The sequence below is a fragment of the Cucurbita maxima genome, unplaced genomic scaffold (assembly GCF_002738345.1).
Source record: "Cucurbita maxima cultivar Rimu unplaced genomic scaffold, Cmax_1.0 Cma_Scf00048, whole genome shotgun sequence".
Taxonomy (NCBI): Eukaryota; Viridiplantae; Streptophyta; class Magnoliopsida; order Cucurbitales; family Cucurbitaceae; genus Cucurbita; species Cucurbita maxima.
The window spans coordinates 512,363-534,831 of NW_019272064.1; the positions used below are offsets into that span (position 1 = coordinate 512,363).

At 36.2% G+C, this 22,469-nt stretch overlaps 4 protein-coding genes across 5 annotated transcripts; 3 read left to right on the forward strand and 1 right to left on the reverse strand.

Annotated features, from left to right (window-relative positions):
• Window positions 1-914: 914 nt before the first annotated feature.
• On the reverse strand, window positions 915-3,020 carry LOC111470957 (uncharacterized protein At4g06744-like). The gene is made up of 2 exons (XM_023116618.1): window positions 2,151-3,020; window positions 915-1,594 (listed from the first exon to the last, which is right to left on the reverse strand). Exons 1-2 carry the CDS (start codon window positions 2,978-2,980, stop codon window positions 1,000-1,002), a joined length of 1,425 nt encoding a protein of 474 aa, XP_022972386.1. The 5' UTR covers window positions 2,981-3,020; the 3' UTR covers window positions 915-999.
• A 4,286-nt stretch (window positions 3,021-7,306) lies between these two features.
• On the forward strand, window positions 7,307-13,856 carry LOC111470956 (phosphatidylinositol 3,4,5-trisphosphate 3-phosphatase and protein-tyrosine-phosphatase PTEN2A-like). Its single transcript, XM_023116617.1, has 13 exons — window positions 7,307-7,516; window positions 7,824-8,356; window positions 8,551-8,652; window positions 8,728-8,784; window positions 8,950-9,015; window positions 11,164-11,340; window positions 11,428-11,514; window positions 11,597-11,661; window positions 11,758-11,834; window positions 11,999-12,045; window positions 12,196-12,326; window positions 12,428-12,497; window positions 13,131-13,856. The coding sequence occupies exons 2-13, from the start codon at window positions 7,916-7,918 to the stop codon at window positions 13,581-13,583; spliced, it is 1,773 nt and encodes a 590-aa protein (XP_022972385.1). The 5' UTR covers window positions 7,307-7,516; window positions 7,824-7,915; the 3' UTR covers window positions 13,584-13,856.
• Window positions 13,857-15,223: 1,367 nt separating this feature from the next.
• Window positions 15,224-18,240, forward strand: LOC111470959 (C2 domain-containing protein At1g63220-like). The gene is made up of 7 exons (XM_023116622.1): window positions 15,224-15,569; window positions 15,649-15,753; window positions 15,840-15,966; window positions 16,043-16,114; window positions 17,413-17,458; window positions 17,529-17,835; window positions 17,927-18,240. Exons 1-7 carry the CDS (start codon window positions 15,527-15,529, stop codon window positions 17,962-17,964), a joined length of 738 nt encoding a protein of 245 aa, XP_022972390.1. The 5' UTR covers window positions 15,224-15,526; the 3' UTR covers window positions 17,965-18,240.
• A 1,597-nt stretch (window positions 18,241-19,837) lies between these two features.
• Window positions 19,838-22,101, forward strand: LOC111470958 (cyclin-D3-1-like). Of its 2 annotated transcripts, none has more exons than XM_023116620.1 (4): window positions 19,838-20,557; window positions 20,652-20,859; window positions 20,960-21,102; window positions 21,603-22,101. In XM_023116620.1, exons 1-4 carry the CDS (start codon window positions 20,066-20,068, stop codon window positions 21,852-21,854), a joined length of 1,095 nt encoding a protein of 364 aa, XP_022972388.1. In that variant the 5' UTR covers window positions 19,838-20,065; the 3' UTR covers window positions 21,855-22,101. The 2 variants fall into 2 exon arrangements, with proteins under 2 accessions (XP_022972388.1, XP_022972389.1); XM_023116621.1 differs by having other exon boundaries at window positions 20,969-21,102.
• The last annotated feature ends 368 nt before the right edge of the window (window positions 22,102-22,469 follow it).

Genomic DNA, 22,469 nt, shown 5'->3' on the forward strand with positions numbered 1-22,469 from the left:
TTTTTTTTTTTTTTTTTTTGTCATTTTAAACCTAATTTATTTTTTAAATAATTTTTTTACCATTAATATACGACGAAGCTAAACAATATTAATATTTTTAAATTTAAGATATTATTAAAACTTTTTAAAATTGGTATGAATTTCTATCAAATTCCCATTTATTGCTTTTACCAACCAAGGCGCTTTTATAATTCCTATTTTTAAAAATTAAATAAATACAAAAATGTAGCTAAATATTTAATCTATGTCACTGTGAAATTTTCATTTATTTTTAAATATTGTCAATACTGAATATGTTCTTCGTACCAAAATCTATAAAGTTTTATTATTATTGAAATACTTTTTTTCTTAATATAAATCAAAGTCATCTATTAAAATAAATACGTCTAATGTGTCGGAAATGAAATGGCCGGTATACCTCAATTAGTAGAGTAGAGGACTGAAAATATTCGTGTCACCATTTCAAATATGTTATGAAAATAAATAAAGTTAATGTATAGAAAATGACTGATATCGTTAGTTGGTAGAGCAAAGAACTGAAAATTTTTGTATCACCGATTCAAATATATTATTGAAAATACGTTTAATGTGTTAGAAATGGGCGGTATTGTTTAGTTGGTAGAGTAAGGGACTGAAAATCTTCTTGTCACCTGTCTGAATATATGAACTTAGAAATAGAATTTAAAGAGTCTCATTTTAGGACGAGGACATGATATATAATTTCCGTCTCCAACCCTATTTATCTAATGGGGAGAAATTCTACCCGTTCACTCTCTATCTCATTCTCCATCTAAACGAAGAATCTCTGCTTGAAGTTGGGTCATCACGGGACTTCGACCTTACAAATTAAATATAAATCTCTAAGTTTTATACGCTTTTATAATAAAATAATACAATTATTTAAAAGACAGAAATAATTGAAAATTATTCTCAAATATATGATAGAATTTGGAATTGAAGAGAATTAAAAGTAAACACATACATAAAATCAAAGTAAAATCAATTGGGGACAAGAGCGGCATAAGTTCTCATCTCCGTCATCTTCCTCGGCGGCGGAAGTGGGCCGGCGGTGGGATTGCCGTACAAGTATTTATTCGCCGTACAAGGAATATACTTCATGGACTTCTCATCGGAACACGAATGAACCTTGCTGAAGAAATAAGAACATTCCTTCTCCGATCTCTGTCCTGGCAGCCCCAAAATGCAGTTTCCTGAAACGTCGAGGATTTTCCTTCCGATCAAGCTCCGGCAAACGGGGCCGACTTGGGTCAAGAAGTTGTTGTAAAGTGTGAAGTTTTGGAGGTTCGGTAACTTGCAGACCGCCTCCGGAACGGCGCCGTATAGGCGGTTGTTGGCGAAGTTGAGAACCTCCATTTTGGCCAAGCAGGCAAAGGAGTATGGGATTGGGCCGGTGAGGGTGTTCTTGCTCGCGTCGAAGAGAATGGTGTTTTCTAATTGCCCGATCTCCATTGGTAAGCAGCCAGAGAGCTTGTTGTCGGAGAAGAGGACCTCGATTAGGGTTTTCCTTGTCTTTCCGGTTCCGATGCTTTTTGGGATTTCGCCGGTGAACTCGTTGCTCGTGAATGTCAGGTACCTTCGGGCAAAAAAAAAAAAAAAATGTTACTTTCCCGATACCCAATTCCCGATACTCAATTGTTGTAGTGGAAGCTGAAGTAAGATCTATAGCACTCACATACTCACAAACAGAAGTTAAACCAAGAGACAAAGATTTACGTGGTGGTAGCCAATTACTATAACCTAAGTGTATTTCTCACCGTCTCACCCTTTAAGGCCTCTCCTACCAAATTCCTCTCAATTGTCTCGGGACAAATACAAAATGACAATAATTCCCTACTTCAAAACAATGCTAGACATGTCTTTATACAGATATAACAATGCAAATTCTCGTATATAAATCGAAGCAATATTACTGTTCATATATGAATTAAGATGATTCATAAACCAAATAAACCGAAATTATGAACAAAAGGGTTACGAACAAAATAAATGAGAGTTATGAACTAAAATAAATGACAATACATGTAGAAATCTATTCTTCATGACAACTTACATCATTCTGATAAACCATTCTCATCCAATAATTAAAAATAAAAATAAAAAAAAGCAAAAAGTTCGAGATAATATGGTACCGAGTAGGCGTGTTGCCGAGGTTAGCCGGAATGCTCTGATTAAACTTATTATTGTTGAGGAAGATGGCCGCGATAATGTCCATATCAAAGAGCCTCGGATTGACCGGACCGCAATAGTAATTGAATCGGAGGTCCAAAAATGTGAGATTGACGGCGCGGAGGACTTCATCAGGGAATGACCCCTTAAATTTATTGTTGCTGAGATCGAGCTCGTACAAGAACTTGACATTGGCAATGAGTTTGGGTATGGTGCCAAAGAAAAAGTTGGAATTGGCGTGGAAGTATGCGATGTCCGACAACTTGTCGACCAGCCCATCAAGGGTGAGCTTAGAGCCGCTAAAGTTGAAATTATTGAAGCTAAGCCCCGACACTGCCCTCTTGTTTTCGGCATCTGGATATTTGTCGCACTTGAATCCTTTGTAGCTGCAAACATCGGTCCCATTCCATGTATCTATGACCTTCGATGGGCCGTTCTCGATTCTACTTTTGTAATTTTGAATCACTCTATAAGCAATTTCGATTCTCTTGCTCTCGAATTTTAGCGTTGGTGGCTGTGCTGGACTTCGTTTCGGTGAACGATGTTTCGGGGAGGTCGCTGGCGTTGGCTTCGATGGCAACGGGGGAGGTGGAGACGGAGGCCGTGGAGGAGGAGGAGGAGGAGGAGGAGGAGGAGGAGGAGTATTACAATCGGGAGATGTCGACGGTGGAGGAGAGTTGCTGCCACCGCCAATGCCGATGCCAATGCCGATGTCGAGGGCGAGGGCGGAAAAGGAAGAGAAGAGGAGGAGATTAAAGATGGATAAAGAAGCAAAAGCAGAGATTTTGGCCATTTTGGTGTCTTCTCCAAATTCGAAGAACAAAATTTCCTTTTTATTTATTTACTTTTTCTTGCATGAAGAAGTTATATAGAATGAGAAACATGGAAGAAGACAACTTATAAGAAAGATTTTAAATTACTTCCCACCAAATAGTATATTTGCATTCACGTGAAAGACTATGAAACTTACCTAGGATAATTACAAATTAATAGAAAATTAGGGTCGTTATACTGCTAATATTTTCATATCTCGAGGCTGAGAAGAACGAAATGGAGTATGTAAGAGGTTGAACGAGACAAAATGAACATAGAGATCGAAGAGAATTGAACAGATGTGAGAGTTTCAAATTTGTTAATCATTTAGGGTTTATGGGTTCAATTCGATACAAATACATAAACGATATTAATGGATCGGGATCGGGATCGAGATCGAGACATGTGTAAGATTAAAAAGTTGGTTTAAAATTGAGATTAGAATGTAATTAGGAAGAGTTTAATAATTAGCAAAACCAATTGGTAAGAAACTCACGGGGACCGACGAAGCATGTCACTTAGCGCTGCCCATTGCCATGTGAGTTGCCTGTCCCACTCTCGACGTTGGTGCGCTTTGACATGACAACCAAATTTTGGTTGATTCACAAATTCCGCTCACCCCACCACTCATGCTTTTAATGAAAAAAGTCGAGCCGCCTTAAATGTTCGAGGATGTAACAACGAATTACGAAGTTACGATGAACTTACTTTTTACGGAGTTTGTTTAGATTATGAAGAGCATTAACTTGTTATTAATCTATTCTAAATTCAATATTATAACTATAACCTAAATTCAATAGAGTAAAAAGGAAATAAAGAACTCTCGGACGCATGCCACACTCATTTATGTTGTAAAGTATTATGATGATCTCAAGCTTAGATTTTTTAGCTCTCGTGATTTTCCTCTGGCTCCCAAGACTGAGTAGGAAAGATTGAATATAATAGAAAATTTAATTGTGATTTTGAGACGTTAGAACAACCGTGTCGAGGAAGACCACACAATTAAAAAATTATAAAAAAATAATTAAATCGTTCTTTATCGGGTAACTCTTTTTGCTAAAAGCACGAACCCATAGCTCGAGAGGAAAATCTTGAGGGGCTAAACTAAAAAATCACATAATTAATTTAATATTTTCATTTGTACAAATATTAATAAAGAAAAAGTAAAAAAAATAATAATTATTATAAAATAATGGAGGAAACAAACAAAAGGAAAATGATTAATGAGCTGGAATTTCTTTTTGTTTTCTATATATTATTTTTTTTTAAGGAAACAAACAAGAGAAAAGAAAAAAACCAGACCAATACGAAATGACCCACATGCCAATTTCAGAATTTTATTTAAAAAAAAAAAAAAGAAAAAGAAAGAGGAAGATAATATAATTTATGATTTTTTACATTTTTTTTATTACCTTTTAAATTTATTATTTTTTGTCCATAAAATTTTAAATATTTATTTTTTATGTTTAATTTTTATATATTTCTGTTAGCAATATGCATCTAGCATCTGTTGAGAGTTAATCGAGCTTGTTGATTGATCAATGGATCAGTTTTGTAATGTGAAAGATCGACCATGATTGACATATACACTGAAATCGATGATTCAAAGCCAAATTTTGCTCTCAAGTGGCCCTCGATCGATTGTTGATTGGAGTTGGATGGTCCTAGGAACTAACATGATTTAGGGGCGAAGTTGTAAATTTGTAGTGAAACTATTTAGTTTTTTAAAATAGTTAATATGAAAATTAAATTATTTTAAAAATAGAGAAATAAAAATAGAATAAAACACAAAATTAGAAAAGATAGCCTAACGAAAAGTCGTCATTTTTGTTTGCTATAATTTATTGTGCGCTTCCTATTACCTCTTTCTCACGTCTCATTAAAAAAAATTCATTTTTCATTTTTTTCAATTTTTTTTTTACTTTCGCACGGGGTTAAAACAGTAAAATACACTAAGTTGTCGAGTCGTTAACTTTTTTATTTACTCACTCCATAATTATTTGATACAGTCTTCTTATACATTCGTACACGAGTCAATCTATAATTATTAAAAAAAAACAATAAAAGTAAAATGATAAATCATAAAATTAAAAAAACAGTAGAAATAATTAAACGACAATAAAAACTAGTACAAAGAAATAGATTTACTTCTACTAAATTCAAGGTTCCTAAATTTTCGGGAAATAAAAATATATAAATTATTATATAATAATATTGTAACTTAAAGATAATAAATATATTAAATTTAGAATTATGTCTCACAAAATTTTAAATTTATTGAAACTAATTTTTTATCCATCAATTTTGTGTTAGTGGAGTTGTAGTAAGTCCACGTTAACTACGTATTTTAAACTTTTTTTCGGTTGGGTCAATTCGAAGTTTTTGTGCTATAAACTCGAAATCGAACCGAGTCAATTTGTAACTTGAAATACTAATCCAACCTCTATAATTTAGATTGGATTGTTGCGTGTTATCAGATTAGAAGTACACACCTAGTAAATAATATCTCAGAGCATTAAAAAAAAATAATAATAAATAAACAATACATTTTCATTGTCAATTTTTTTTTTTTAAATTCTCAATATTTTTCAAAAATAATTTGATTAATTTGCATGGATTCTCTTTTGATTTAAGGTTAAATTAATAAAAATATCCGTATAATTCAATAATATCCTTAAACTTAAAAAAAAAAAAAAAATTCTAAAATATCATAATTTTAGAAAAAGAAAAAAAAAAAAACTCTAGAAATGGTTAATAATTTATTTAAAAAATAACTAGAACTTACAAAATGATTTCAAAAATATCTTTCGAACTTTCAAAAGTGTTTAAGAAGTAACACTAAAGTTTCATTAACAATTTTAAATTTTTTTTAAAAAATTCAAAAATATTCTTATTATCATTACTCAGTTTTAAAAATATTAAAAAAAAAAACTTTCAAAATAACATTAAAAAGTTTTGAGATAATCTACCATAAAAAAAAATTAATTTTTTTTTAATAAAGGTAAAGGTATTAATAAAACATTTAAAATTTATGAAAATTAATTATAAAAATGTGTATGATATTTTATTTAGAATTTAAAGATATTAAAAATTTAGAGGTTTATTTATTTATTTATTATTAATTTAGTCTTGATTTTAAAAACAACTTCCAAACTATACATTTTAACCCTCTTTTATCTTTTATTTAATTCAATTGATTAAAATATATATTTTCAATTAAGATATCGGAAACATATATTTTCAATAAATAAAAAAAAAGGTAAATCATTTCTAAAGCGGAAGAAATTCGAATTGAATATCTGGTGTGACGTCGATCGTATTTAAAGTATTACTTACATAGGAAAAAGGCTATTTAATATTACCATCATCGTACTTTACTTTAGTTCGTTAAGAAGAAAACGTGTTGGAAAAGAGAATATAACAGATTGTAAAGGGAAGGAATGGTGTTTATTTATTTATAGCCGTTTTCTTCAACTTTGAGACGCAAGCGATGTGGGACAAGGACAACTGCTTCCCTCGCCAAACTCCCTAGTCTTTTTTTCCCTAATTTTCTTTTTCTCTTTTTATTTTATCATTATTTCAATTTTTTTAATAAATATATTTGGATTAACTTATATAATTTATTATTATTAAATTCCTTATACTATAATTTTATTAAATAATATCAAACTATATAAGTATTTATTATTCTTTTGTTGATATTATTAAATAATGTATTCAAAATTTTTATTTATTCTCTAGAGGAAAAAAAGTGGCATTAAATAAAGATAATAATAATTTAAATTAAAGAAAAATTAAAAAATATATAAAAGTTTTCACTCTCTCCACATTTAGACCTCCTGTCTTCTCCTACCTCTTTCTCTTAACATTGTTTCACAAAGCTAAGGTTTTGACCTCTAAGTAGGGAGAGGCTTCCGATGTTTCACTCTCTTCTCCAATCGAGATGAAATTTCACAATCCATCCCCCTTCAGACTCAACATTCTCGCTGACATTCATTCTCTTCTTCAATTGATGTGGGACCCTCAAATCCACCCCCTTTGGGGCTAACGTTCTTGCTGGCACACCATTTCGTGTCCACCCATTCTGGGTTTAGCCTCCTTGTAGGGGTTTGTTATTTTTCCCAACTAGTGTGAAATCTCACCATCCATCTCTCTTTAGGGCCTAGTGTCAGAGGACACTGTTCCTTTCTCTAATTGATGTGGGACCCCCTAATCCACCCCATTTGAAATGTAGCGTCTTTTTTGGCACACTTCCTAGTGTCCACCCCTTTAGGACTTAGCCTCTTAGTTGACATCGCCTGATGTTTGACTCTGATATCATTTGTAACAGCCCAAACCCACTGGCAGATATTGTCCTATTTGGATTTTACCTTTCGAGCTTTACCTCAAAGTTTTTAGAACACATCTACTAGGAAAAGATTTCATGCGGTTGTGAAGAAACCCTAGGAAAAGCCGTCATTGTAAATTTCGAACCATTTTTCGTTTGGATTGTTCAGCCATCGTTGTTTTTCTTCGGGTGAGATTGAGTTCTCTGCGCTTGACTCTAATGGGTTCATTTCAGTATTTTACTTGTTTCACTCTATCAGTGTTTTTGATTTGGTTCGATTTTGAGATGGTATTGTAAATCGGTTCTTCCTTTGTTTATAGTTTTAAGGTAACGATCACAGCGGCAGCGTAGCTTAATTGTGGCTCTCTTTAAGAAAACGAAATGAATTATTTAATTGAGTGTTCTTGATCCTCGAATTTTATGGCATTTCTATTCTTGATATCCATTTCTTTCTTGCTCCTAGATGATCATTTTGAAATGCCTCTATTTTCTGCAGTTTGGATATTTAGATTGTTCTGAAGAGGTAATGCTTATGTGGGGTTCTTGACACTAATTCCAGTGTTCATCTGGCATATCTCTAGTAATATAATGGATCCAAATTCTACTGATTCCCCAACATCACCTACTGTTAGTTCCTTGGAAACTAAACCACCAGAAGCACAGCCTCAGTCTTCTGCTACCATTGGAATGAATAATGTAGCCCCTGATTCACCATCTAAGCCATCTCCCAGTGACATAACTTCATGGACCAAAAGCTTGAGAATTACTCAATCACAGTCAGCTTCACAAGATGGCACGTCTGAGAATGCTGGGAAGTCAGCATTTGCACGTTTTACTAGTGGTTTAGGTTTGAACTTGTCTCCAAAATCCACTGCACCTAATGATTCCTCTGATGGAACCTCTAAAACTGCCCAACCCGGTTTTGTGGGATCAATTACAAGAGGGTTGGTTGATTCTTCTAAGAGTGCTGTAAAGGCTGTACAAGTTAAAGCTCGTCATGTTGTCTCACAAAATAAGCGACGATACCAGGTTTGTCGCCCAAACCATCAGCGTCGTTCTTATGCAATCATTTTATATGATATTAATGCTAATTATATATGTATACACTGTTTTCTTGTGACATAAAAGATTGAGTTTTGCACTACGTATGTCTGATCCTAGTTTGTTAAATGGATTTGATTTGGTTTTATATTATTATGATTATATGGTTGCCCTTTTTCCAGGAAGGTGGATTTGATTTGGATATGACTTATATTACTGAAAACATCATTGCCATGGGTTTTCCTGCTGGTGACATGAGCTCAGGGTTTTTCGGATATGTTGAGGTTATTAAATGATACGCATTTTGTATGACTTGACTCAGATGAATAATACTCTAATATTTATGAGTTGCGGGGCAGGGTTTCTACAGGAATCATATGGAAGAAGTCATCAAGTTCTTCGAAACACATCACAAGGTATGTATGGATTTGTCCATGATATGCATGTTTACTGTTTTAAACTTTCTCAAAGATGTTTACTATTTGGACTCTGTTGCAGTTGACCATCTTTCCATGATTGATATGCATTGTAGATTTGCCATTTCATGTTTTCATGTTTTGTATTCTCGTTTTTATCTGCAGGGAAAATATAAAGTATATAATCTTTGTTCCGAGAGGCTATATGATGCTTCGTTATTTGAAGGAAAGGTTCGTGGTGATCTCTTATTATCATTAATATTCTGAGGTTTCTTCGGAGGTGGGGTCACAAATTTAGTGGGAGATCCTACGTCGGTTGGGGAGGAGAACGAACCATTCTTAATAAGGGTGTGAAAACCTTTCTCTAGCAGACGCGTTTTAAAAACCTTGAGTTGAAGCTCGAAAGGGAAAGCCCAAAGAGGACCATATCTGATAGCGGTGAGCTTGGATTGTTACAAATGGTATCAGAGCCAGACACCGAGCGATGTGCTAGAGAGGAGGTTGAGCCCCGAAGGGGGGTAGACGCGAGGCGGTGTGCCAGTAAGGACGCTGGGCCCCAAAGGGGGGTGGATTGGGGGGTCCCACATTGATTGGAAAAGGGAACGAGTGCCAGCGAGGATGCTGGGCCCTGAAGGGGGGTGGGTTGTGAGATCCTACATCGGTTGGGGAGGAGAACGATGTTAGACGAACACGACTCTCCACAATGGTATGATATTGTCCACTTTGAGCATAAGCTCTCATGGCTTTGCTTTGGGCTTCCCAAAAGGCCTCATACCAATGGAGAGTGTATTCTTAGATTATAAACCCATGGCCATTCCCTAAATTAACCGATGCGGGACTTTCATCATCCAACACCTCCCCTCGAACAAAGCACGCCTCCCCTTAATCGAGGCTCGACTCCTTTGGAGTCTTAGTCATTTTTTGACTGCCTTCGTACCTTCGAGGAGGCTTGACTCCTTTTGGAGTCCTTTGTTCGACATTTAAGGATTTGCCAATCTATTGACACGGCTAAGTTTAGGGCATGGCTCTGATACCATGTTAATGTTTGATTAATCCACCACACTTAAATGGTGTGAAAGTTATCTTATTTATAATCAAATAAATTACAAGGATATGAAAATAGTAATAAATGGAAAGATACTTATGATAATAAGGCAAATATTAGATATTTGCCTTATAATAAAATATCAAATATAATATATATGGTAAACTATAATTTATTACTAAATATTCTTAACACCCCACCGCAAGCTAAGCGTCGGATTTAAACGAACGTGAAGCTTGAATCTGAAAAATTCAAAGAGGTTGAGAAACACTTTTCTTGAAGAAGTCAACAACCTGGTTCAGAGGAAGCGTAGAGAAACACTTTCTTGGCCATCGAAAATTGCAGAGGAATCGCCGCTCAGCGGCAATGCTGCCTTGGCTTCGGCGAGAATATGTCTAACCCATGAAGAGGGATTGTCGCTTAGCGACGATGCTGCCTTGGCTCTGGTGAGAATATTTCTAACCCCAAGAAGTAGAAGGGGAAACCTAGAGCAAGGGACAAAGACAATGTTGAAGCCTGAAGAGTCGCCACATTGGGCGAAGGAGCCAATTTTGGCGAGAAGGGCAGTCGGAAGAGTCGCCTCATCGGGCGAAGAAGCCAATTTTGGCAGGAAGGGCGGCGGCAACTTGGTTGGCGAATAGGCCAGTGCGGCACCCAGATTCCGAAGGTAAATCTCTGCAAAAGGTTGATAAGTTTAAGTTAGGGTTTATGTGAAGGATGAAGGTTGATTGGGAAGAAAATGAGAGAGACTATATTGGTCAAGGGTAAAACCAATTTGGTTGGAAAAGGTGAGGTTGTATGTACAGAGTATGACGAAAGATGATTTGGAGGTCAATAGGGTGGAGCCGAAGAGTAATCAATCGGCTCCGACTACAGCAGCCATGAAGACTGCCCCTGCGGCGTCAAAACCAGCAGGGGTGGTGGAGAAGAAGATTAAAGGATTCAAAAGCCATTGAAAAGAAAGGATCAGGGTTGTTAAACCGAAAGAGCTCTGATACCATGTTAGACGAACACGACTCTCCATTGGTTTGAGGCCTTTTTTGGGAAGCCCAAAGCAAAGCCATGAGAGCTTATGCTCAAAGTGGACAATATCATACCATTGTGGAGAGTCGTGTTCGTCTAACAAACGAAACATTCTTGAAGTGTGTGGAAACCTCTCCCTAGCAGACGCGTTTTAAAATTCTTGAAGGGAAGCCCAAAAAGGAAAGTTCAAAGAGGACAGTATCTGCCCAGCGGTGTGATTGGGTTGTTACATTTAGTGTATCATGATTTCAAGAGGATCCTTTTAATTGATACTTTCAAGCATATATGTCTATGGTTTTTTTCTTCTCCAGGTGGCTTGTTTTCCTTTTGATGACCATAACTGTCCCCCAGTTCAACTCATAATATCATTTTGCCGAAGTGCTTATTCATGGCTGAAGGATGATATTGAAAATGTAGTGGTTGTGCATTGCAAGGCAGGAATGGCCAGGACCGGCTTGATGATTTCCAGTCTTCTTCTGTTTCTGAAGGTTCGGGTTTATTGTCTTGATCTGAAAATTTGTGGAAGTTGTCAAAAATGTTCCTTAAGGTTTGGGTTTCACTTGCTTCGTTTGCAGTTCTTTCCAACCTCTGATGAATCCATCGAATACTACAACCAGAGAAGGTGTTTCGATGGCAAGGGCCTGGTTTTACCAAGTCAGATTGTAAGTGAAAATTACCTAAAGAGGATTTTGTATCTGAATTTTTCAAATGCTTCTAAAATAGAATCGTTTTCTATCTTTCTAGAGGTACATCAAGTATTTCGAGCGTATTTTAACATACTTCAATGGAGAAAATCCTCCCAACCGCAGGTATCATTCGTTCTATATAACTCTAATATCCTTCCTATTTCTCAGTTAGTCATGTTTTCCTTTACATGTAGCGTGCTCGAATTAAATTTTCTGCAGGTGCGTGCTTCGAGGGTTTCGTCTCCACCGATGCCCATGTTGGATCAGGCCTTCCATTACGGTATCTGACCATAATGGTATATCTCCAATTCTTCTTTCTACCAAGGAGTTTGCTATTACGATTAATAATTTATGATGTCACATTTGTCCGTTATGTCATTAAACATGTATTGAAACTATTGTTTGGGTTTAGAATATCTAGAATCCAAATATTGCTCTAATTCTTTCCCTAATCTGGCAGGCGTTCTGTTCTCCACTAAAATGCATCCAAGAATCAAGAGTCTCTCGGTATGTATTTGATTAATTTTAAAAGTAGGGGAACTGAGAATGGCCTCACTTGCATACAGTAATGGATCTAGTTTAAGATTTTCGGGACTATCGGTTAAGGATTTTAACGCCTTTCTAGCATCCGAGTTCTAACGTATTTTATATCTGTAGCCAGAAGATTTTTGGTTTACTGCACCAAAGAAGGGGGTAATGGTTTTCGCCTTGCCAGGGGAGCCTGGTCTAGCTGAGTTGTGTGGGGACTTCAAGGTTCATTTTCATGACCGCCAAGGAGACTTTTATTGGTATATGATCTGAATCTCAACTCCCAGACACATCTTCTTGTGCTTCTTTTAAGTAGTGTAAAGGAGTTCAATTGCGTTTACCTGGTCTGTTTTATTTTCAGCTGGCTAAACACAACCATGACCGAAGATCGGAAAATGCTCAACACAAATGATCTTGATGGGTTTGATAAGGTGAGTGAGTACCAAATTTTTGTTGTCTCTTGTAATATGATGACCGGTCGTATTACTATGAGATCTCACATCGGTTGGGGAGGAGAACGAAGCATTCTTTATAAGGGTGTGAAACTTCTCCCTAGAAGACACATTTTAAGGGGCCCGAAGAGGGGGTTGATTGTGAGATCCCACCTCGATTGGAGAGGGGAAACGAGTGCCAATGAGGATGCTGGGCCTTGAAGGGGGTGGATTGCGAGATCTCAGGTTGGGGAGAGGAGAATGAAGCATACTTTATAAAGGTGTGGAAACCTCTCCCTAGTAGAAGCGGACACTTGTTTCCTTCTACAATCGACGTGGGACCCCCAATCCGCCCCTTTCGGGACCCAACATCCTTGCTGGCACACCACCTCGTGTCCACCCCCCTTCAGGGTTCAGCCTCCTCGTTAGTAAATTGCTCGATGTCTGGCTTTGATACCATTTGTAATAGTCCAAGCCAACCCGCTAGTAGATATTGTTTTCTTTGGGCTTTCTCTTTCAGGATTTCCCTCAAAGTTTTTAAAACGCTTGCTGGGGAGAGGTTTTCACACTCTTACCAGGAGTCATTACCAGTTGTTTTAACTTTCTAAAAGAGATGTATTTGGCTTTCTGTAGAGGACACTGCCTTCCCCTGGATTTCAGGTGGAGGTTATTCTAGTAGATACCTCGCCGAACAAGGACAATACTACCAAGAAGTTGGATGAAAGCTCAGGGTCAAAACCTTCTACAGTTCATGAGAGTGAAGTTTCTGAGAACCAAAACAGAAAACCAGGAACTCATGATAAAGATGATGTATTTTCTGATAGTGAATCAGAAGGTGGTTCTTCAAAGAGCAAGGATGCAACTGCAGGATCAGCTATCAAGACGACATCCAAATCTCAAACGACTGCGACTTCATCAGACAACGTTGCAAGTTTATCACATGCAACGAAGCAAGCTTCCTTGAGAGATGGTAGAGCGAAACAGACTGCTCTCACAGAAGTTCCAAACTCGGAAAGTGAATTCAAGGCAATGGCTGCTGATGCTTCTGTTTTCACATTCGGCGATGACGACGAGGAGATCGAGTAAATGACAAGGCACCGTGTTGTTCCCCTCCAAGCTACATAAGACAGCAGTAGTCTGTACATAAGAACCGTGCTGCAGGTGTGCATGGAGATTCATTCATTTGAGTTGTAAATTCAAAGTCTGTCTCAGAAGCTGGTTTATTACAGAAATGAGATTTTAGCATGAAACTGGAAAACATGTAAAAAGAAATGGTTATTTTAGTTCTTTTGAAGATGATACTGTTCTATGAAGTTCAATAAAGCTGGGTTCATAAGACTGTTTGACATCGTTTTTTGAGTCTCTTAGGCTTGTAATTTGCTAAATCAGCTCTGTCTTATTTTGTGTGGAGTGTCGTATTTGAATCTCTTAGGTTGCACTTTCCATTCCGCTTATCGAGAAGCCCGATTCACGCTACTGAAACATAATTTACATATAATTACATACAATGTAAAAATATCCACCCTCTAAACGAACATCAAGTAAATACAACTAGAATAGACTTTAAGTTTTGTTCGGGTAAGATTCCACATCGGTTGGAGAGATGAGTAAAATATTCCTTATAAAGATTTGGAAACCTCTCCCTCGCAAATAGTATTTTAAAATCGTGAAGCTGATTGTGATACGTAACGGGCCAAAACTGACAATATCTACTTGCAGGTGAGCTTGGACGATTATAGATGGTATTAGAGCCAGACATGGGGCTGTGCGCCAACGATGACGCTGACCTCCAAGGCAGTGGATTGTGAGATCCCACATCAGTTGGAGAGGGGAAGAGAGTCTACAAATAGGAGGTTTAATATAACTTTTATACTCATCCTTGTTTTCCTTTCCTTTCCTTTTCACGAGTGTGCAGACTGTCGATCGAAGTAGAATGGGTTGTTCCGAAGCGTCATTCATTTTGGAGTCGGTTCCAAAATATTTAAGCTAATGCTTTTATTTTAATGATGTACTGCACCACCATGAAACAATTAATTTCAAATGCAGCAATTAATATGTTCTAGATGTTAAATTAATTAAAATGAATATAAGAATTCAACACTAGTTTTTGTAAGTCAAATATTGAAAGAGTCAAATGTAAAATAATGAATCTATTTAAATATTAATATTAAAAGTCAATAATTGATTATTAGATGTTATTCCCTAAATCATTAAATTTATTTAAATATTAGTATTTAAAGTAATTTTCCTAATAAACGCCTAATTAATTTAAAATATAAATATTTGATTTAATCCACTCTCCATCATCTGACATAGATTAGAATAGATTAGAATGATTCTTATTTTTTTTTTTAAATATATTTTATTTATAAGATTAAAATTTGATTTTGTCTCGTGATAAAATAAATAAATAAATAAATAGTCATTGACAAGTTAAAATATTAATTTATTAAAATCAAAACAAATTACATAAATTCAAATTTTAAAATTCTAACTCAATATCATAAACGATGTCGTACATAGAGAAACTTTATATCTATACATGTGTACATACATACACAGATACAAATTTTAAATAAATAAAATCGGTTCTAAAAAAGTCAAAATAAACAATCTCATTGACTAAGTCAAAGTCAATGCAAAAATCAAATTACTTGAAGCAACTGACATAATTAAAAAAAAAAAAAGAAGAAATTTATAATTTAATCAAATAAATTTATGAACGAAGTACCTTGAATTGAAGACGTTTCTGGTGAGGTCAATAACCTCGCGTAGCGCCCAACGATTTCTCTTCCTCTTTCCATCTCTGTTTCTTGGAAGAACCCATCCACGCGCCCCAAACGCCGCCTCCTTGTTTCTTATACACGACTTAAAAAGCCCTTTATCTTTCTCGGTTATCTCTTGATTTCGCAGTTTTCTGTTCGTGGGTTACAATACTCTTTTGAATATTCTATTCTGGTTCTGTGATTCGAGGGTTTGAACAAAAGGGGAAGCGTTTTTCAGGAAACAGAACAGGTTCTGATTCTTCTATGTCGACATATACCATTCAGGGCCAACCTCTTGAAGCCACTGGTATGTCTATTTAACTAAGAACCAAGAAGAACAAGTTGATTTCGTTTCTGGGTTTTGATTCTTTTGTGTTTTGATTCAGTTGTTGGATGCACAAAATTGAAAGATACAGAATGGATATCAAGGCAGGATCCGTATGTGTGCCTTGAATATGGGAGTACAAAGTTCCGCACCACCACTTGCACTGGTTTGATCTTGATGATCCTTGTTCTGTTTTTTAGATCTGAGTAGATGATCTTGAACTGAATGTGAAATTTGATTGGGTTTGTGTAGATGGTGGAAGAAATCCCACGTTTCAACAGAAATTTGTGTTCTCTCTAATTGAAGGGCTTAGAGAGATTAATGTTACAGTTTGGAACAGCAACACTGTTACTTATGATGACTTCATTGGCACTGGAAAGTAAGATTCATGTCCTGTCTTGTTCCTTTTGGTTTTTGATGTGTGGCTGCTCAGTTTGGAGTCTACTGTTTTGTAGAATCCAATTAGCAAAAGTTCTATCAGAAGGGTATGATGATAGCTCCTGGTCACTTCAAACTAAAACTGGCAGGTATGGTAGCTTTGACTTGCAAGCAAATTACCATTCATAAACTAGTTTTTGCTCGAGTTTTGTTTGCTTTTAGCTCGTTTTTGTGTAGGACTTGGTTTTAGAACAGTTGAACTTTGATTATAAATAGTGATTTGAAGTGTATGCTAATACGAACGTTGCGAATCATGAGATCGTAGTTTGGACGCCTTGATTTCTTGCCCGTAAAGTATTTTCAGGCAATGAAGTCTATCGTTGGTCATGATCACGGGTTAGTTATTTACGTCGTGGATTTGGTCATGAGTAGTGTAGCTATTCCCCACCTAAAATACGAAAATGTGTATGTCCTGATAGTGATAGTGTGAGATTCCACATTGATTGGAGAGGAGAACAAAGCATTCCTTATAGGGTGTGGAAATCTTTCCCTGGTAGACGCGTTTTAAAGCTTTGAAGGGAAGCTTGGAAGGGAAGGCCCAAAGAAGACAATATCTAGCGGTGGGTTTGGGCTGTTACAAATGGTATTAGAGCCAAATACCGGGTAGTGTGCCGGCGAGGACCTAGGCTCCCAAGGGGGGTGGATTGCGAGATCTCACATCAGTTGGAGAGGGAAACGAAACATTTTTTATAAGAGTGTGGAAACCTCTCCCTAACAAACGTGTCTTAATAACTTTGAGGGAAAGCCCAAAGAGAACAATATATGCTAGCAGTAGGCTTGGGCTGTTACAAAAGGTATCAGAGTCAGTCACCGGACGGTGCGAGGCACTGTCGAAGTAGAGCTCTTGGGCTGTTACAAAAGGTATCAGAGTCAGTCACCGGACGGTGCGAGGCACTGTCGAAGTAGAGCTAGACCCTTTACATAGTAGATGCGTTTTAAAACTGTGAGGTTGACAGCAATACGTAATGGGCCAAAGCGGACAATATCTACTGATGGTAGGCTTTGGCTCTCACAAATAGTGTACCATGGATCTTCCATAATTAAAAGGTTAGGATATTAGTAGAACCATCGAGTTCGGTTCATCGCTCTATCTTACGAAAGAACTGCTCCCATATAAGCCAGTATTTTCCAACTTTCGGATGAATGCATGACTCAGTAACCTTCATTTGACAAGAAACCCCTACTGGGTTTGATTTCTTTACTTGCAAGTGACTTCTGCTTGAGATTCACATTGTTCTTTCTTTGTGCTTGAAGGTTCATTGTTATTTGTGATCTGTCTGGATCATCTTGGAAGTTAGACTTTTCGTTCTCGTTATCGTTATCGTTATGATGTGATATCTCGACAAGCATCAGTACAATTCTAACCTTCACTTTCACCTCACTGCAGACATGCTGGGGAAGTACGTCTGATTCTCCACTTTGCAAATGCCAAAGTAAGTAGCTATCATTACTATTTGTATAAGATTCATGAGCAAAGAGATGACCTATTTGTTTCAATTGCAGAGACCATCATCAAGTTTTGCGCCCTCAGCACCTCCATTTCAAGCACCTGCTCCACCCCAAGTTCCCGTGTACACAACGATGCCACCGACACACCCAACAGCCTACGCTCATCCTACTCCTACACCATATGCATCATATCAATCTCCCTATCCTTCTTACCCACCCAGCTCAGTAGCATATCAAACATCCATGTATTCCTCCCCATATCCATCTGGGTATCCTCCCACATCGTACCCGCCGCCTCCCTCGGCTTATCCTCCCAATCCTTACCCGCCACATCCACAAGCCTCATCCGTATATCCTCCAAGTAGGTTTTTACGTCAAATCCAATGCTTTAGAAGTTGTATTATATGAAATCACAATGCCATTAAAACTCGTTTCTATCTGTTGTTGCTCAGGTCCTTACCATGGACTTTATCCACCACCACCGTATTGAAATCTCAAGGTTGGCTCTGAATGATCTTTCCATAAGTTAATGGGGTTTGCTTCGTTTGTTTGGAACTTGACTGTAATGCATTGAGGTTGCTGTTCTTTTTTCGTTTCTATTCAAATTCAGCAACAATGATGAACAAATTTAAGTTCAAAGCCTATCCATGGAGTACTTGGATTCTACAGAAAAGCTAGGCAGATCGCATTTCTTTTTTAGGTGTGTTTGTTTGTTTGTTTTTTGTTTCTATTCAAATTCATCACAATGATCACGTTATTTACTTGTTCTCATCGACCAATACGAATCTTTTTAACATGTATATTGATTCCCTCATATACCATTTCTTTACTCGGCCTTAACGTTAAGGGATTATTTTTTCCTTGTTTTTTTAATATGACAAGCTGAGTCTTCCACCTTAAGAGAAGGAAAACATGTCAGATATTGTTGAACTATATGATGGTTGGGTTGTTGGGTTGTTTTTTTATAATTATTTTTAAAAAATCATATTTATCGACCATATAATCCTATTGAACTCAACTTTGGTTTTTTAAAAATTAAATTAAAAAAAAAAGTTTAATGTATTAATTAATTTATTTTTATTTAAAAAAAAAAACAAAAAATGAAGCATCTTAGAGAAAAAGCTCAAGCTGTTATGGAATATCTACGTACACAGAAAAAAGATCTTCATATCTAATACTTTTTTTTCTTTTTCCTTTTTAAGTCTCCAATCATAGTTCAATAAAAAAAATAATTTAGAAAAAAAACAATAAAAAATTATTTAAATAAAATAAAATAAAATTTTATTGTTGGGAGATTATTTGATTTTGTTATTATTAACAATTATATATATATATATTAAATATTGCAATTTGTATATAGTTCATTTTTCGTTAATTTAATCATTAATTTTAACAAATTTTGAGTATTTTAATATGAAATTAATTTAAGGATTCATTAACATGTTAAAAGTTTAAATTTCAATTATTAGTTATTTATTAATATCAAAATTAATATGAGGACCAAAATTTTATTTCTTTCCATAAAATTTAAACTCTTTTAAACCGAAATTATAATTTTTCCCTTTTGAGAAATTAAAAAAAAAAAAAAAAAAAAAAAAAAAAAAAAAAAAAAAAAAAAAAAAAAAAAAAAAAAAAAAAAAAAAAAAAAAACCCAAAGATGGTGCCACGTTGTGACTTTCCCTGGCTACTTCTGGAGGTGGACGTAAAAGTCACCCTGTTTGCGCTTCCTGACTTCCCCACTCGCCTTTGCTTCGCGTGTACTACACTCCTTCTCCTCCCTCCAATTTTTTTTTTAAGAACTTCAAATTTTAAATCGATTAGATTAATTTCGAATTGGGTTGAGTTAGTTTGTTTGTAAGTTCTTACTTATACACGTTACATTAATAACTAAAATCTCATAAATTTTAAATATTAGACGTTTACAAGTCACAATCCATCACTAAAATCGCTAATAAACGTTAAATATTCTTGATATTTTAAAAAATAAGATAGAATAGAGTTGGATTATAACTCTATTCCCAAGTCCCCACAAAAAAATGTCAACCTTCAATGCGAAGGAAGTTTTCAATTTTTCAAAAATTCAACCCAACAAAAAAAAAAAAAAAATCTAACCCAATCCTATATTTATGGTTTGAGTTAGGTAGTGTGAGTTTAATCACGATATTGAGTCCTATGAACACTCTGGAAACCTATACTCTTGTTCGAGATGCAAACAACATCTTGCAATAGTTAGGTAAGATCTATGATATCGAGATAAAGCTAAAATGATTGTGAAACAAAGTTGGCCCTTTTAATTTTCTTTTTCTTGTATATTATATGATATGATAATATACTTATTTAAACCAAGTTACTTGAAGATCTAGGTAGAATCATAGACTTAAAATTTTGGTTGGTTTCTTTTGTCTTTTCCACATTTTGAATTGAAGAGGAGGCTAAAAAGACAACCTTGTCACCCATTGTGCTAAGAACTCATCCCATCTCTCTCCCCTGTTCTTCCTCCATCCCATCCCTCAAAACAACAACAACAACAACCAGACGAAAAGAAAGCAAAGAAATGGCTCAAATGGGGTTTCTCTTCTTCTCCCTGTAAGATGGCTCTGCACCCAAATAAACACAGAATCAAACTCCACCATAGCTCGCTCTTCTTCCTGGACTTCCTCTACTGCACTGAAGAACAACAGCTTGAAACAGAGGATAACAATGGCGGCGGCTCCAACAACTTCCCTCTTTGGGAAGAGACGACCCATTTCCTTGTTTGTGAAGACGAGGAGCTCGATCGTTTGCTGTCCAAAGAACAGGACCAGAATCTTCAATACGGCGCTGTTCTGGAGAACTTGGTTCAAACAGAGGGTGCTCTGTTTTTGGCTAGAACAGAGGCTGTCGAATGGTTGCTTAAAGTTAATGCCTTTTATGGCTTCTCCTCTCTCACAGCTCTCTTAGCCATTAACTACCTTGATAGAGTCCTCACCGGCCGCCATTTTCAAAGAGATAAGCCATGGATGCTTCAGCTTCTTGCCGTAACTTGCATTTCTTTAGCTGCCAAAGTCGAAGAAGTTCGTGTCCCTGTTCTTCAAGATCTCCAGGTAAAAACAAAAACCCACGAAAATAAATCGATTTTCTCAAGAACCCATCAAACCAAATCGATTTTGAAACAAACCCATTTGATAATTTCTGCAGGTGGAAGATTCAAAGTTCATTTTCGAAGCGAAAACGATACAGAGAATGGAGCTTTTGGTGCTCAGTGCTCTTCAATGGAAGATGCACGCAGTGACCCCTGTTTCATTTCTTGGCATTATAACAAAAGGGCTTGGATTGAAGAAGAATCAGTGCTTTCAGAAAGAGTTTCTGATACGCTTTGAGCGTATTCTCCTCTGTCTCGTCACTGGTAAACCAAATCCGCCATTTTTGTCAATGTAAAAAAGCTCGTTTTTCTGGGTTTTGGAGTTAATCTTAGTTATTTGAAGCTCTGTTTTTGTTTTGGTGAGGTTTAACAGATTCAAGATCGGTGGGGTTTCTTCCTTCTGTGATGGCGGTATCGGCAATGGTGAGCGTTGTTGAAGAGATGGGGAGCTGTAAGCCATTGGAGGAGTTTCAGGATCAGATTCTTAATGCCCTCAAAATAAACAAGGTTTCTATTTTTACCCCATTTTTATGCTTTTTTTTTTTTTTATTTCAAACATTTAAGAACTTTGTCCCATGTTATTTTAGAAGTTTATAAGTAATTATCTAGTAATTGAGAAACAATTAATATGAAAAATTTACTAAAAACAGTAAAAAATAATTTAGATTTGTTTGATTTTGATTGTTTAATTTTTATATTAAAAAGTAAGTATTTTGTTTCAAAAATTTGAAAATGTATTTTTGTCATTCACTTTTACAAAGTAATAGTTTTTTACTTTTTGCTATTATTTTTTTGTCATCATATGTCTATTTAAATTATTTAAAAAATTCTACTCATTTATTATAGATGTTATACCGTCGGGTTGGGTTGTGTTGAATTGTAACCTCATTTTCATGTTTGTTAGGTTAAGTCGGTTGACCTAATAAAAATATATCAAACTCAAAAAATTCAGCTTAAAACTTAAAGTTAGTAACCTATGAGCATGAGGTTTGATTTGATGAACACAGGGAAGAGTGAAGGAGTGCTGCAAGGTGATAATGGAGGTATCAAAAGGGCAGGCCAAAGCAAAGGTATCAGGGAAGAGGAAGCATGTGGAGGAGGAGGTAGCAGAAGCAGAATCAGAAGGCGAAGCAGGGAGCCCAAATGGAGTAATAGAGGCCAATTTCAGCTGTGGAAGCTCCAACCATTCGTGGGGCATGGGGTCGCCTCTGTCACCATACACGCCTTCTTCTTCCAAAAGAATCAGACCCACTCCATGAACCAACGTATTAATCATGCCTTTCCCTCTCTCTCTTTCTTCCCACCCTATACTCCATTTCATCGTCTTCTTCCTCTAATATACGTGTTAAACTTTTGTTGACGTATCGACGTTTTCACGTGTTCATTAGTGACATTCATAATTATTCTCAACATGAGTTTCGTTTAACCGTAATTGACATGTACTCATTCTCTTGAAGTTAGATGTAAGACTCAAAGTCTACCACTACCAGATATTGTTCTTTTCGAGCTTTCCCTTTTGTATTTTCTTTCAGGTTTTTAGATTTTATATGATAGGGAGAGATTTTCACACCGCCTTCAAGGTTCAGAGTTCTCGCTAGCACTCGTTCCCTTCCCCAATCGATATGGGACCTCCCATCCTTCCCTTCAGAGTCCAGTGTCCTTGCTAGCACACCACCTCATGTCCACCCCCTTCGAGGTTTAGTCTCCTCACTGGAACATCGCTCGGTGTCAGCTTCTAATGCCATTTCTCGATATGAGCATGTCATCCTTGCATAAGGGTCCATCCATCTTAAGATATTTCTTTTGTTCAAAAGGTCTAAAGTTTGACGAGACCGGAATTAGATTGGCGTAGGAGACAGAAAAAGAGAAAGCAA